The 14187-nt window shown below is 39.9% G+C and overlaps 1 protein-coding gene across 1 annotated transcript in view; it reads right to left on the reverse strand.

The window, feature by feature from the left end:
* Positions 1-2761: 2761 nt before the first annotated feature.
* Positions 2762-14187, reverse strand: part of RAB3C (RAB3C, member RAS oncogene family) — a 137610-nt gene continuing 126184 nt past the window's right edge. Inside the window, exon 5 of the mRNA XM_056325316.1 lies at positions 2762-11012. Within this exon, the coding sequence (XP_056181291.1) occupies positions 10825-11012 (188 nt within the window). The 3' untranslated portion in view covers positions 2762-10824. The remainder of the gene's footprint in view (positions 11013-14187) is intronic.

Consider the following 14187-nt stretch of genomic DNA (forward strand, 5'->3'; position numbering starts at 1 on the left):
AAAGGCAAGTTCCACCTGAGACATCCACCAGCTGTTGCCTGAGCTGACAGCCACCTCGCTGCTAAGGCTGGCAGGGCAGCATGCAGAGTAGCACAAGCTGCATGCCGTGTGTTGCTGACCTGCAAAGGATCTGGCAGTATTTGGGTCAGGGGCTAAGCTTTTTTCTGCTTTGTTGAGTATTAAAAATAATGGTAAAAGTGAAAATGTGCTGTGGCCAGCTTTGCTCTTAGGGTACACCACCTTGAAAGAAAAGCAGGACAGGGTTTTAAAAAATGGTTGTCTGATGTTATATTCCTAAAACCTTATTTAAGCTTTAAAACTTTCTAGAGGCTGGTGAGAGACAGACGTCCTGCGTGGCATCCTTGGACGTTCTACAGCTATTCACAGGTCTATTTTCTAACTATAGGCATTGGTTTGGAACAAATGCACATGTACTTCCTGGGGCCTCAGAGAGCCCAACAGAGGCCACAGAGCAAGGCTGCCCTGCTATGAGTATACTTACGTCTCCACCTGGCCATGTTGTATCGGGCTAGATGCACTGTGCCATTAGAAGTGACAATTTGACTGCCCAAGGCATGCCCTTCGCACATGTTTGGATATCAGGAAAAACGCAGTATCTCCTCAGGAGATCATGTTCCTGCTCAGAGGAGGCCCCAGATAACCTCCCCTCATTCAGCTGTTGGGAAGTGAAGAGTGCAATACTAGAGTTTCTAATTCTCCAAGATGTTTTTTATCTTCTGAATGACAGGGGGTTCAGATCTTTGGCCTTTCAACACCTTTTTTCTGCAGTTGGAGTAGTCTCTGGTCTCATTTTCCATACCACCGTGGTGGGTTGCAGAGCTGCCTGAGCCACCCTTAGGCTTGGTCATTCATTTGGCCAGGTTGTCTCCTAATCCTGCAACTCCTCCAGTACCTTCAGCTTCTTGAGGACCAGACCCTAGGCAGACCCACTGTCTAGGATGTCACTGAGGATGGGACCTCACACTAGCTTCCCATCACCTGTGCCTGACACTGATAAAATGAGTTCACCATGGCTTAAAGCATATATTTTCCTGATGTCAGACAGTTAAACTGTAAATCTTCTGACTTACAGTTTAGCTCTTGAGGATCTTGCATGAGTGCAAACAGACAAACAGATATAGCAAGGCAGTTGGTAAGATTTTTGAAGGAACCTTAGATTTTTGCTTTACAGCTCAAGAGCTGCAAAGATCTGAACAAAAAAATAACTAACGCTCCTTGCACTAAACTGCCTCAGTTTTCTCATTAACTTGCAGAGTCTCTTCTGTCAGGTGTAAGCCCAAAGTTTGTCTTTCTTGATTTTGATGGATCACATTGCTAAGTCATCCACTGTCTCTTCACTGGGGCATTCTGCCTTTTGCCCTTTCTTACTCAAAGCTGGGAATCTATTCTGTGCCACTTTATATCTCCCCTTTACAGCATCTTTCCTGACGTCTTGTTCTTTGGTGGTTAGGAACTATCTTCCTCTGTCTCCAGGCTTCTCTGACTGGAAAGAAGATAAAAATGGGTACTCTTGAGCAAGAAACACCTGCTGTTGAGACAGGTTTTGTACTAGTACATCACAGTTCTCATCTACCCATCTGTGATTTTCTCTACTCTAGTTCTATATGGTAAAAGTCCCAACATACTAAAAATAACAGCAATTTAAGAATCCTCTCATTCCCAAGGTACCTGTCAGAAGTCATCTGTTCCTTGCCCTGTTATCCTCCCCTTCGTGTCCTTCATCCTCTGGTCTTCCACTCATCCTAGTAGGCAAAGCAAGTACATCAGGGCAAATCTCACAGAGCAATGGCATGCGGAAAGTAGGTGGAGAAGACACTGCTTTTGTTGGTAGCTGGGAGGAATAAAGAAGTTTCATTCTCAGAGGTATGTCAATGGCAAGAGTCTGTCCCAGAAAGAGAAGCTCTATGAGTGAGGGCAATGAGCTGCATGGATAGATTCCTCAGCAGAAACCTGCCTAGAGATATGGGATCCCAAGCAAGGTAGGAAGCACTCGGTGTTGAGTGAGAACTAGGCATTAATCAGACAATGCTTACTCTGTAGATAAGAATGTAATATACTAGAAAAAATGGAACATGATTGAAACACAGTGGAACGATGAGAGTGAACATGCTAAAGGAGTTTGTAGGTGGACTGCTGTGAGCAGGATCTGGGGAGCACAGGATGCGACCTGTTCAACAGATTGGTTGAAGATTAGGACTTAAGTGAAGGGAAAATAAATTAAAGAGTCACAGAAGGGCTGAAATTAGCACAGGGGCATGTGTATGTCTAGAAAAAAGCAACACCTGGACAGTGATATATCACAATTTGTGTGGAATACCACCCACAACAATTGAGACGGCTCACTTGGGCTAAGATTACACGACGAAGTAATAACAGCATCCAGAAGGCACAGATTTTTAGCAGTTTATACAGTGAAACGTAAAAATAAAAAACTTTGCACCATTTTAAAGGGTCAGTGTGTGGGTTGAGACAACAGTGTGCTTTTAGTAGGGGAATGCCTAGTCTTTCTCCTGCAGACTCCTAGGACAAAGACTCCAGTGATTTCTGTGGTATTCAAACAGAACTGCAACTCACCAGTGCTACTGAGAGGATATTAAGGAAATTAATTATTGCAGATGTGGTATCGTTGTCCATTATTTTGTCAAAAGTGGAGTAATCCTTTCCCAGTTTTAATATGTGAAATGAAATAAATAGAGGGAGGAAGGGAGTTAAGACCATGTCACCACAGCCGACATATTCATTAATATAGTCTCTTGAATATTTATTATAATTGCAAAAGGAGAAAAAAACCAACCTTCCAACAAAAAATTAAACAAACAAAATCCACTTGGAATACAGAAGTCACATACAAACAGAATATCCAATGGAATACATATGGTCTCTACGTCCACACAGAATTAAAACTCTGCACATGGATAAAACTTGTACTTTACTTTCAGACAAGAGCTCCCATGGATGTATGCAGAAGATTCACAAAATTTATCACCCAGCAGCATTTTAAACTAACATATTTTTTAGAACCACAGTAACTATATTGCAGTAAAAGTTGGGGGAGGAGGGACAGATTGAATCTCACCCCCTCACAAATGTATCCTACGCAAGTACTTCAACTTTTCTTCAAGAACAACTAGACAAGCAAGTTAGCTTGAGGGAGCCAGAACAGCTACGTAGTTTCAAGGTAAGCATTTATCCCTGTACAGGTAATCACATGTTTATGAGGAATAATAAAAATGCTGGGTAAAATTATCTGCCAGTCCTTGAATAGTCAGGTCACTTAGCAATAAAAAGTTTAGCTAAAGCACCCTCAGTTCAGTAGCAGCCTGTATTTCTGTATTTAAGTGGCATCTCATATTATGACTTATTTTGTCAGCTGCTCAGCTACAAAGGTGTTGAGAATTTCATTTTTTTATTAAGCAAACCCAAATTTCTCTCAACGTACATTTTCATTTCACTCTGGTATGTATAATTTTGCAGAAGTTTTCATGGCAGAAGGTATAAAAACAGGGAGAATTTAAGGGCTGCTCACATAATTGCAAGTGACGTCCTGTGCTACTTAATGCATTCTGGCGACTTAGCTTTCTCAGAGAAACTATTTGATGACATAGCAAAGGAAAACCATGATACTGGTTTCCAGTATGTCTTAGAGTTTTGTTCTTTTCCTGATCAAGCTAATTTAAAATAACCCCCAAACCTAATTCAACCTTGTACATTGTCACAAAAATGCATTGGATCAAACTAGAAGTCTACTTATGTACCTTTTAACGTGGTACTAATGAAAATAATTTGTTATGAATATTGTTCAGTAAAACCAGTTACTCCCCTTGGCTCAGAATCAGTGACCTATTTAGCAAATTCCTAAGGCAGATGACACATTCCTTTGAAACCAGAGATGCAGCAAGAATTAACAGAGTGAACTTCTCTCTGCCGAGTCTGTGGGCACAGCTGGGAACCCATGATGGCAGATCAGTGATTCAGGGTTTAAGGTCCCAAATGTACCCAAGGGTTTAGCTGAATAATGATGATCTTGCTTGTATGCTTAGAGAACTATTAGAAATATGCAAGGATAACAGGAAAGGAAAAAGAAATTAGTGGAGGTCTCCTTTTAATTTCATGGTTAAGTTCTGGGCTACATTTTGTTTCCATTTATACCTCAGCTTTACTGCTAATGGTAGAGTTGTTGAACAGTGAAGACCATGTAACAGTTGAGTGGATCAATATATTTAAGGATGTATCTTTCACTTTTAGGATCTAGAAAAGTTAAGAAAATTTGCAGAAGTGACAATTCAAAAAAATGTTAACTCAGGGCACCAACTGAAGTTTTGCATGTCATCTGCAAGAGTACTGGGTACTCCTATTTAGTATTTCATTTAAGTATTATGAGTTAACTGTATCAGATAATGAAAACATGCTCACATGATATCTTGCAGTATGGGCAGACAAAGCATGATACTGATTTTTAAGAATAAATAACGTAACTGCTGATCTCTAGGAGGTTCTTTTAATGCTTCTAGAGAACATGCTTTAAAAATACACACAGATAATTTAGAAATGGTTGCAAGTATCTTCTGACTGAAAGTACTGTCCCGTTTGTGTTGGTCTAACAAGATAATTTTCAAAAAGGACACTCACAACTGTAAAAGTAAAATTGACATGCACTTGCAGTAAACATACAAATATATTTTACCATTGTTTCATATATGAAAAATAGTTTAAATGACTTAAGAATGTTCTTGCACTACACTGGTAAAGTGTTTACTATATAAATTTTACTACAAGACACATACACCTACTGGAAATCTTAAGCCACGCAGGCATCATCAACAGCTTATCACACATACATGACACTTCTCCCTTTCACACAAGTTTATATACACTGAGTAAATAATTAAATATTGCACTTATTGGCCCATTATCCCTCAGTTTTGAGGTATTCAAAAATAGAAAACATATCTATTTTTATAACATATTTTCATGCAACATTTAAGACATTTGAATTCCACGAACACTAGTATATAGGTTACATATTCTGACACTCCAACTGAGCCACGACACATCTGACATTACTGACAAAATATTAAACAGGAGTTACAGCACAAACATTTCATTCAACACTACTTGCAGGTACATGTCAGAATTACTTGAGGAAATTTATCACAAGAAGTGGTAAGGAATCTGTAGCTTTCATTTCTGCATCTTATGTATGACCCTGAAGTTATCAGAAGATTAGGACTTTTGTTTCCCCCTAAATCAAATACCAGGCACCTTATTCTACACATGATAAGCCATCTACATCTGTTGGAACCATGTGTAATAAACCTATGGTCTGCAAATGTCACCAAGCTGATCTCTGGTGCTAATGAGAATTTATGGCTAAATTTCACTGTGGCATTTGGGGAAGGCTGCACTGACCATGAACAAGTAACAGCAGGAGCTGAATGAGTGTCAAAGATGTACTGTTATGTATAGTTAGAATTTCTGCTTCCATGAAAATCCATGGATAAACAAAGTAAAAAAAAAAAAAAAAAAAAGAAGAAAAAAAGAAAAATGAGAGCTGAAATTGCATAGGCAAACTACATTTACCCCTTAATAAAGAAAACTGGTAGAAATCATTCAAATAATTGAAACAAGTTTCATCTGTAAAGGGAGACTTGACAAATGATGAACGAAGGAGAATCTGGAGCCAGAGTGTATGGATTAAATCATGTAAATCAATGCAACTCACTCCCCTGTTGGCATAAGTGCAGACATGTTGTTTTACACCCCCTGAGGCTTTATCTATGAGGATTTACATACTCATGGTCTCACATCCTAAAGAGGAACTAGGCTCACACATTGTGTGTCTGTTTATAGGACACAGGCCAAGGAGGAATCTGTTCATCAGCAGAACATTAATTTACTTGATGCCCTTACAAATGCAAGTAATAAAACTTGCCTCTTACAAACAAATATAGAAAAGGTTAGCTGGGGAGGGGTGGAATTTTGGAGGGGGGCTTCTTTTGGAATGCAAATGCATCATCATTCATCTGCTATTGAAGAAATGAAGGCATCACCATCAACGTAGAGTAATGTACCACTATTTTTGTCCTAAAAATGATGAATTCCAAGCATTCTCAAAGTTGGGATCAGACTCCAGCAGATTTTGTGCACCCTGACATAGCAATTCATTCCTTAAATAAAGAAGGTGCAGGTGGTACAGCTGAATATACAGAGCTGAGCAGGCTGCGAAGAAAATCTTTCAGAGTGGTGCTCTGGAAAGGCCACATCAATGTAGTTGCTCAGGTAGTTTCTCTAGGCATTACATTAAGTATAAGCACAAAGGAACAAACAGTTCCAGGTAACAGTCACATACACAGCTGTTCAGAGCAAAAGAGTATTTTTTTGACAGAAAATCAGGCTAACTCATATGTATTTTAAACACCAAACAAACAGGTCTAAATAAACAAACCACCACCACCAACAACTACAAAAAGGTACAGTATTAAGTTAGTTGTGTTATAAGGTTAGAACGCTTGTGAACATGAACTCTTAGAACTGAAAACACGCATCGGAAGGTTCAACCCAGCCGGGCTTGCTAGCTTTCATCAGGCCAGTACCAGGAGGCACCGCAGGAACCAGTCACATCCCATGCTCTTGTGTGCTCCCAAGGCATTTTCTGAGTACTAGTTTGAGCATGCAGCAAGCAAGACGCTGCCAGAGCATGATGAAGCTGGTGTGTTACCCATGCACAGGATTAGCCTGCTGCTAAAAGCTTTAGTCTAGATCATAACCTGGAAAATGGATTGTGTAGTTCAGCTGGCACTATGGAGCTCAGGACCCTCTGCCCAAAGGCATCTAATCTCAGAAACTTAATGTGCTCTGTGTGGCAGCTGCTGTATCTCACCAAGTGGCCTAAGGCTCAGCTAAAGGGTTTATCCGTGGCTGGACCAAAAATGCTCCATGACATTCAGTCCTATTTCTGTGCTGGGAGTGACAACAAACTAGCGCAAAGTGTGTGAGTACTTTTTCACCAAGAATTGTGATGAGGCTTAAAGTAGTTTTGGATCTCTTACCCCAGGTTTCAATTTAATGATCCAGCCCTCTTCCATCATTAAAATATAACTCTGTTCAGTCTGGTACTTTCTCCTGACAGAACTGTCCTATATCAGATAGATCAGGGATCTAACCAAATCCTGCTTGTCTCCTTCAACAATTTATAATCAGTGACTGTTGGGTATGTGTGAAGAATGAGCCACTGATTGTTTAAATTTTGGCCTTTGATCAGGTTGGGATGGGATTTCCAAAATTGTTCAGCCTAACTCTACTTGCATTTAAGAAAATATCAGTTTTACCACATAAGTCAATAGGAGCCAAACTAGGTTGAATGAGCTGAACTAGATTGTCACAGGCTGCCCTTGGATATCCTGCCCTATGAAAAGGCCAAAGCATAATTTTAAATAGAATGAAAATCCCAGTCCTGCTAGTTCCCTCAGAATTCAAGCCACATTTTCAGAATGTTTGGGGAAGGGATGGTAAGCTACTTTCCAAAAGCCTTTCTGTCCCTCATATTTCTCTACGATAGCCGGGTTCCAGCTGAAAGAGGTACTGAGATCATGATGCCTCTGATCTAAATGTGACCAAACTTTACAGCAGAAAATTCAATATCACTGTGAAGGCTGTGGCTTCAAAAGACAACCTGTGATGGAAAATCAAAGCCTACTTTTCCAACAGTAGGTAACTCTTGATTGTTAAGAAAAGGTGTACTTCCACACATTTTCAATTTCAGAGGAAGGGTTGATAGGATAAATTGGGTTTGATGAGATATCAACAGGTCATCTTTTCCAACCTCCTGCTCAAAACAGTTTCAGCTAAGAGGTCTGAGCAGTCTGCCCAGGGCTTTAGCCAGTCTGATCTTGAAAACCTCCAAGGATTTGATGTGAACATCTTAAAAATTAAACTGACTAATTCTGAACTCTGTGACAATATCTGAGTGTCAGTACAAAGGTCCTAGGAGTTTTTCAATACTGACTAGTTCTGCTGCTGTACTTCAGACGAGCCTTTTCACACACAGCTGGCAGTGTGATGAGCAACCTTCCTCAGGCAGCTGCTTTCCCCATCCTCCCCATCCCATGCAGAAGGTCAGACATGCTGGAGGCCTGGGAGGTTAGTGGCCTCAGAAACTCAAAGGAGAGATTCTCCCTCTTTGTTTTTGCTGTTGCTCTTCTGCCCAGACTTTTGATGTAAAATGAAAAGCAATTAATTAATCCTATGTAAGTAAAGAACTATTTATCTATCACTCAGTTTGTTTAAAAAGATATATGCTAATAAAGTATTGCTAACACTGATTAGAGTCTATATGGTCATAAAGAGGCAAGGAGGGTCTGCAATTCATTGCAATAGAGTGCAGGCAAGGTGTGGCTGTCGCAAGGGGCATCTTGGAATCTTTTCTCCTTGTTACACTGTGCACAGGAGGTGACCATTTTGCAGCAAGCATCCCAGAGCAAAGCTGGAAGAATACTTGCACTTCTAGCCATGCTGCATGATTCAGGATATGGCCAAGCTCATGTAAGATGTGACTACATCCTCCTCTCTCCTCGCCTTGCCTGAGACGGCTCAGACTAATAACACAAACGAAACCTTCCCTAAAGGACTTGAGGGTTGAATCTGTGTGCTGTCTCAAGGCTTCCCTGATCCTTTTTCTACTGCGGGAATAACTGCACATAACAAGAAAAGGATGGAAAACTTCCTACCATCTCAAAAAAAGCTTCCTCAGCTTCTTACAACTTCTTTTTCTGAAGCAGCTGGTACCTATTGGGTGAAGACGTATTAATGAAAGTCTCTCAGCACAGTTATCAGCATTCTGCCTTAGACAGGGGAGAGAAAAGCAGCATCCCCGGAGAAAGGCAGAGTTATGGTTGGGATAGCACATGACTTTTCCACTTGGCTGCTCATCAGCCCCAAAATGGACAGTGCTTTCTTTCCATGGAAGTAAACAAACGCAGTCCAGTCTCCATGTCTTCTAGGAAAATAAGTGCTTAAGTAAACTAGTTAACAGGACAGACATGGTTTACAAGCCCAGACTGAAGAAAGAACATTGTTTCATTTAAGTTAGGCAGCCAATGTAACACCCTGTGGCATATCCATTGTACATGTCTAATATGCCTTGTTTGGAAGTAATTTTTACTGTGTCAAAGTGTATGTAGATTATTTAATCAGAAAAAAAAAAAAAAACCCAACCCAAAAAAGTGACCATTTTCTCTTAGTGTGTTTCAGGAGTTACATAAATGACCTTCAAAAAAAGTTGTGTGTAGAGGGATTTCTTTGCAGTTGTGAGCAGTTGGCAGTACTTTGTGTTACTTCCCTTCTTTGTCTTCCAATTTTTGCCATTGCATACAGTTTAAGAAATGTCAGCCTTGTCCCAGATTCTGTCTAATTGTAAAAATAAAACAGTTAATACTTATTCAATGATGTTACTTAGTTAAAAAATGTCACTGTGGTGCATGTAAAGCCGTTATATGAAGTACTCCAGGGCACAGATGTAAGAAACTGCCAACAATTACTAGAGGAATACTTTCAAAAACTGTGAAATAGGAATAATTTTTAACACTATTAAAAAAGACTGTGCACTTTATTCTGCTATCTACACAGCCTTTTGCTGATCTTATGAATGTATTCAGCCTAACGCAAGAAATGATGACAATATTTTATTACTCCTAAAGTTTTTAAAAGTTCTGTGAAATTCTGGTTGTCTTTTCCAAATAGATGTTCTCATCAAATTAAAAATGAGGCCAAACTCCTGTTCACTGACACTGGCACCACTTCTGCAATAGGTCTGGGTAACATACAGGCCAGTGTTCTGATGGTTGTCTCAGTGACTGAATGACAGGTGAAGTTCCTGAAAACTTATGGAGGTTTGACAGCAACATGACAAGAGAGTTTTTGGCCATGAACAACTGAACATAATGGATTTGCTTCTGTCAGGAGTAATATAGACCTGTGTGTTTAATATCTCATGCAGGTAGAAACGTAAAGAGCTAGTCCACCCTCCATTACTGGGGTAGGTACTACTGGGATCTCCTTAATGATAGAATAAGAAATTTAAGTTCAGTTTCAGAAAAGTATTAGATAGGTGTGCAACTCCCATGGAAATGTAAACACACTAGCTACCCAAACAGGATGAAGTACCTAATATCTCTGATGGTCTGCACTGAATACTCTTATCCAGTTGGAAACTCACAGGGAAATTTGGTTGCTTTGGGTCCAGGAACGAACTTCTAACTTCCACATTTTCCAATCAGCCAGGATACGTAACATAATGTGTAGATTTTCCAAGGCAATATGATCCAGGAAGTGTCCCTTAGAAAAATGATCTGGGCAGAATGAGGGATGGGCTCACTAGAGGAATACTTTGAAATTTATTTTCAATCAGGAGAAAATATAAGGGGCATCTGAAAGCTTATTCTAAAACACCTTGGCCATTACCCTAAGGATTCAACTATGTAATTTGAAACTGATGAAGCAAGCGTCAATTCTAGGCAAATGTGGTCTGAGGACATGGCACCAGCTGAAGTTAGTGTAATGTAAAACAGCAAAAAAGAAAAGAGAAACTAATAGCCATCCTGCATGCAAAAGCCAGATGCTAAAAAATGGATCGTCCTTTCAGACTAATAACCTCTCCATCTCCATATGCATACTCGACCAGCTGTAAAATAAAAGACTTTTCTCCCAAATGAATTAATAAGACAGTATAAATAAAGGCATATAGACCATTCATAAATACTCTGTTGGCAACAGAACACACTGGAGCTGCTGTCGCTGATAGCTGCATTAACAGCCACAGTTGGGCTGCTGTGGAGGAGGGGTGTCCTTTAGCCGTGTGTTCTGCTTGCTGGCAGCAATGGTGGGATCCGTCTCCAGACTTTCCGACATTTTGTCACAGATGATATCCACAAGTCGCTCAAACGTCTGCTTGACATTAATGTTGTCCTTGGCACTTGTTTCAAAAAACTCAAATCCTAAGAAAATAAACAACAGGTTTGATGCATATTCCACTATCTCCAACAAATATACAAACATCTTTTGGGCCAGAAAGAGTGAAGAGACACTCAGAAAGCAAATGTGTGAGAGCACACATACAAAAGAGTGATATTGGAAGAGCAGTTGAAATTGTAACACAACCAGAGTAATTACACTACTGCTATTTGCTTTATATTAAGCCAGATAAAATCAAGACTTTTGATACATTCCCTTAGACAAACTCTACTTTAAAACAGTTTAATCTAAAGACTGAAAGGAATTTGAGAGTATTATTATTTTAGAAATGCCCTATGTATCCAGCCATTGGGAAGGAATAATCTACGGCTCCACCTCTAACTATTGTGTTACTCTGAGCATTATTTAGCTGTAAACAGTCACTTCCATCGTGTCATTAACCTGGTTCCAAAAGAGACAACTGTGTTTGAAAATAACCAGGTAAAAAATCAAGCAAGACAAGGGAAGATTTCTGCAATCTACTTCAGTTAGAGGTGAATCTGTGGGACCAAAGGGACTCCCAGTCCCACAAACCAAACTAATAAAAAAAATAATTACACAAATACACATAAGAAAGAAATCTTCCTTAATTAATTTATACAGAAGGACTTTTTATCTGTCCATTCCCAACAACTACTCCAAAGGCAAAAATTAGAGCTATACTTAACCCAGAAGGGACACTGGAAGCAATCCAGCAGGCTTCTGCTAGGACTGACTGGGTCTTCCCATGTTTTTGCTTCTTTTGCAAAACATTTTTTTTTTTAGATTTGTTTGTTTTCTAAGCCTTTTCCTCCATGCTACACCTTTTCCCACAGTTACTACATTCTTCATTTGAGCGTTGCCTGGTAACTGAAAACTTTCTTCTGCCTCTGTCTTTCCACTACCTCAGGGTTCAATATTAAACCAGTTTACAAAACATCTAATTCACTGGTAATTTTACAGAAGTGGCTTAGCCTCTGCAAAACTATTTTGATTCTTACTGATTAAATCTGAATAACAATGTGCAACTACCACCATGATTAATTATGAGAAAAATCCCAGTAATCAAATGTCAATCACTTGAAATTCTTGGCAGAATGGCAAAACCCAACTTTTTTTTTTTTTTTTTTTAATATTATTGTGGTTTTTTCCTAGTAAATGGGCTAATCTTCTGCTTTGAAAGGCCACTTGAAATTTAAATGCCACTACTTGGATCACATGTATTCAATATGCCATCTAAACAGGATGTAATCTGCACATTCAGTCCTTTATCTGCTTACCATGTGGCTGTTGCATGTTTGAATACTAGCCTAGAATTACAGCAGATAATTATGTTTAGTTTGGTGTGATATCCCAACGTGTACTAATAACCAATGCAAAAACTTAACTCTGTTCTGAACTTTCTTCATGGTTTTAATGTACATAACGTGCCTTGTGCTGAAATGTTACAAAGTGCTGAATTGTTTAAATGCATAGGATCTAAACACTGGTCAAACTTAGTGTTCATAGGTAGTTTAGATAATAAAAGGTATAAATATTGCACAGGGTTTTGGTCATACAACTTCTATCAATGTCTTCAAGAAGTGTAAAGATAACCTCACAGGTATGAGTGAAACATATTTACATTTCACAGTTGCTGTGAAAACTTTTCCTTTCCACATTTCTCTGGAAAGCAGGAAAACTGTACATAATGAAAGACCATCTACAGAAATTATATACTGAAAGGAGGTTTGAATCACATCTCCTTTGTTCTAAACTAGAAGGAAAATGGGGAAAGCCAGTGTAGCCTCACTTGTTGGTGGCTTCAGCCCTCTTTCAGAGCTCCACACAGGAGAAGACTGTTCAGATCGCTTGGGGACTGCTTGAAGGAAGGAAGATCCTCCACATTTTCAGTGCTCTGTGGTGAAACCCAGCTGCAGCTGTAGCACAGCATCGTGGTCTGTTAGTTTCCACTCCACAGAGTGCAGGAGGAAAGCAGCCATTCCAAAGAGGAACAGGCAGGACCAGAGGGCAGGAGGGTTGAGGGACAATGAGAGAATGCCTGAGAAACAGCACAACAAAGCCTTGGAGAAGACAACAGGAAGAAGACGAATCTTAAAGACATTTATGAGGGGAGTAGTTTTTACCAATAGGAAGGCAGAATAACTGGCACATGAGATGGTCATGAAGTGGCAAATATGACAAGTAGGTAAGACATCTGGACAGAGAAAAGCAGGAAGTGAAAGGGAAAATCACAAAGAAGTAAGGACAGCCACATCAGGAAATACTGTAACATGGACAGGATCAAGAAAACAGGCCCATCATCATGGTGAGGATGTTCTGCATAAGAACACTGTGAAAAACTGAGAAGCATCCATTCTCCAGATAAAATAGAGGCTTACAGAATGTTCAAGCACAAACATGCTTATTCAAATACAATAAAAAATAGACACTACTACTGTGATGAAATCTGTGGAATTTCAGTGATGATTTTGATAAAAGAAGGAAATTGCCGTTACAGTACAGGTGTAGCTGGGTATCAGGCTATGCCTGTATACACAACCCATCAACTTAGTCATTAATTGCCTGGGTGATCCACGACCTCCCTAGCTAGATACTGCACAGATGAGAGAATGCACTGACCTGTGAGAAAGTGACTGAACTCCCAGCTGCCTCCACAACAAAGTATGTGCTTCATTCTTTAAAGGAACTGTACAGGTGGGAATTTGTTTGTACAGTTCTGGAGATTGTCGCATGCACAGCCCCTGTTGTGCATAGGCAACCTGATAGGAACTATTTATATTCTTAACTGCATTGGCAAACATGCCAAGTAGAGAACAGGGTATGCTGGTGGGCTCCTCCCAGGCAGTCGCTGCTGTAGTGTGGATTCAGCTGCAGATGGTCTTTGGATACTCTTCTGGCATATGCAGAAATGGTCACACAGAATGGTCCTTTGAAGCCAGCTAAGACAGTTAAGAGATGCTTTGTGCACAGTTTAAAGTAATCAGTGCCACAGGATCATGGTATGTAGTGGGCACATAGGACCAGCTGGTTTACAAGAATTCAGCAGAACAGGAGTTCAGAGTCTCATTTGATGCAGCTGAAGACACCATTGCAAAGACCCTTGCAACAGTGCTGTTGCCATCTGGACAGCAACTAATTGTCCTACGCAGGGGATTCAATTCCCTACATGAGTGCTAC

This window comes from Falco biarmicus, chromosome Z (genome assembly GCF_023638135.1).
Source record: "Falco biarmicus isolate bFalBia1 chromosome Z, bFalBia1.pri, whole genome shotgun sequence".
NCBI classification, from domain to species: domain Eukaryota; kingdom Metazoa; phylum Chordata; class Aves; order Falconiformes; family Falconidae; genus Falco; species Falco biarmicus.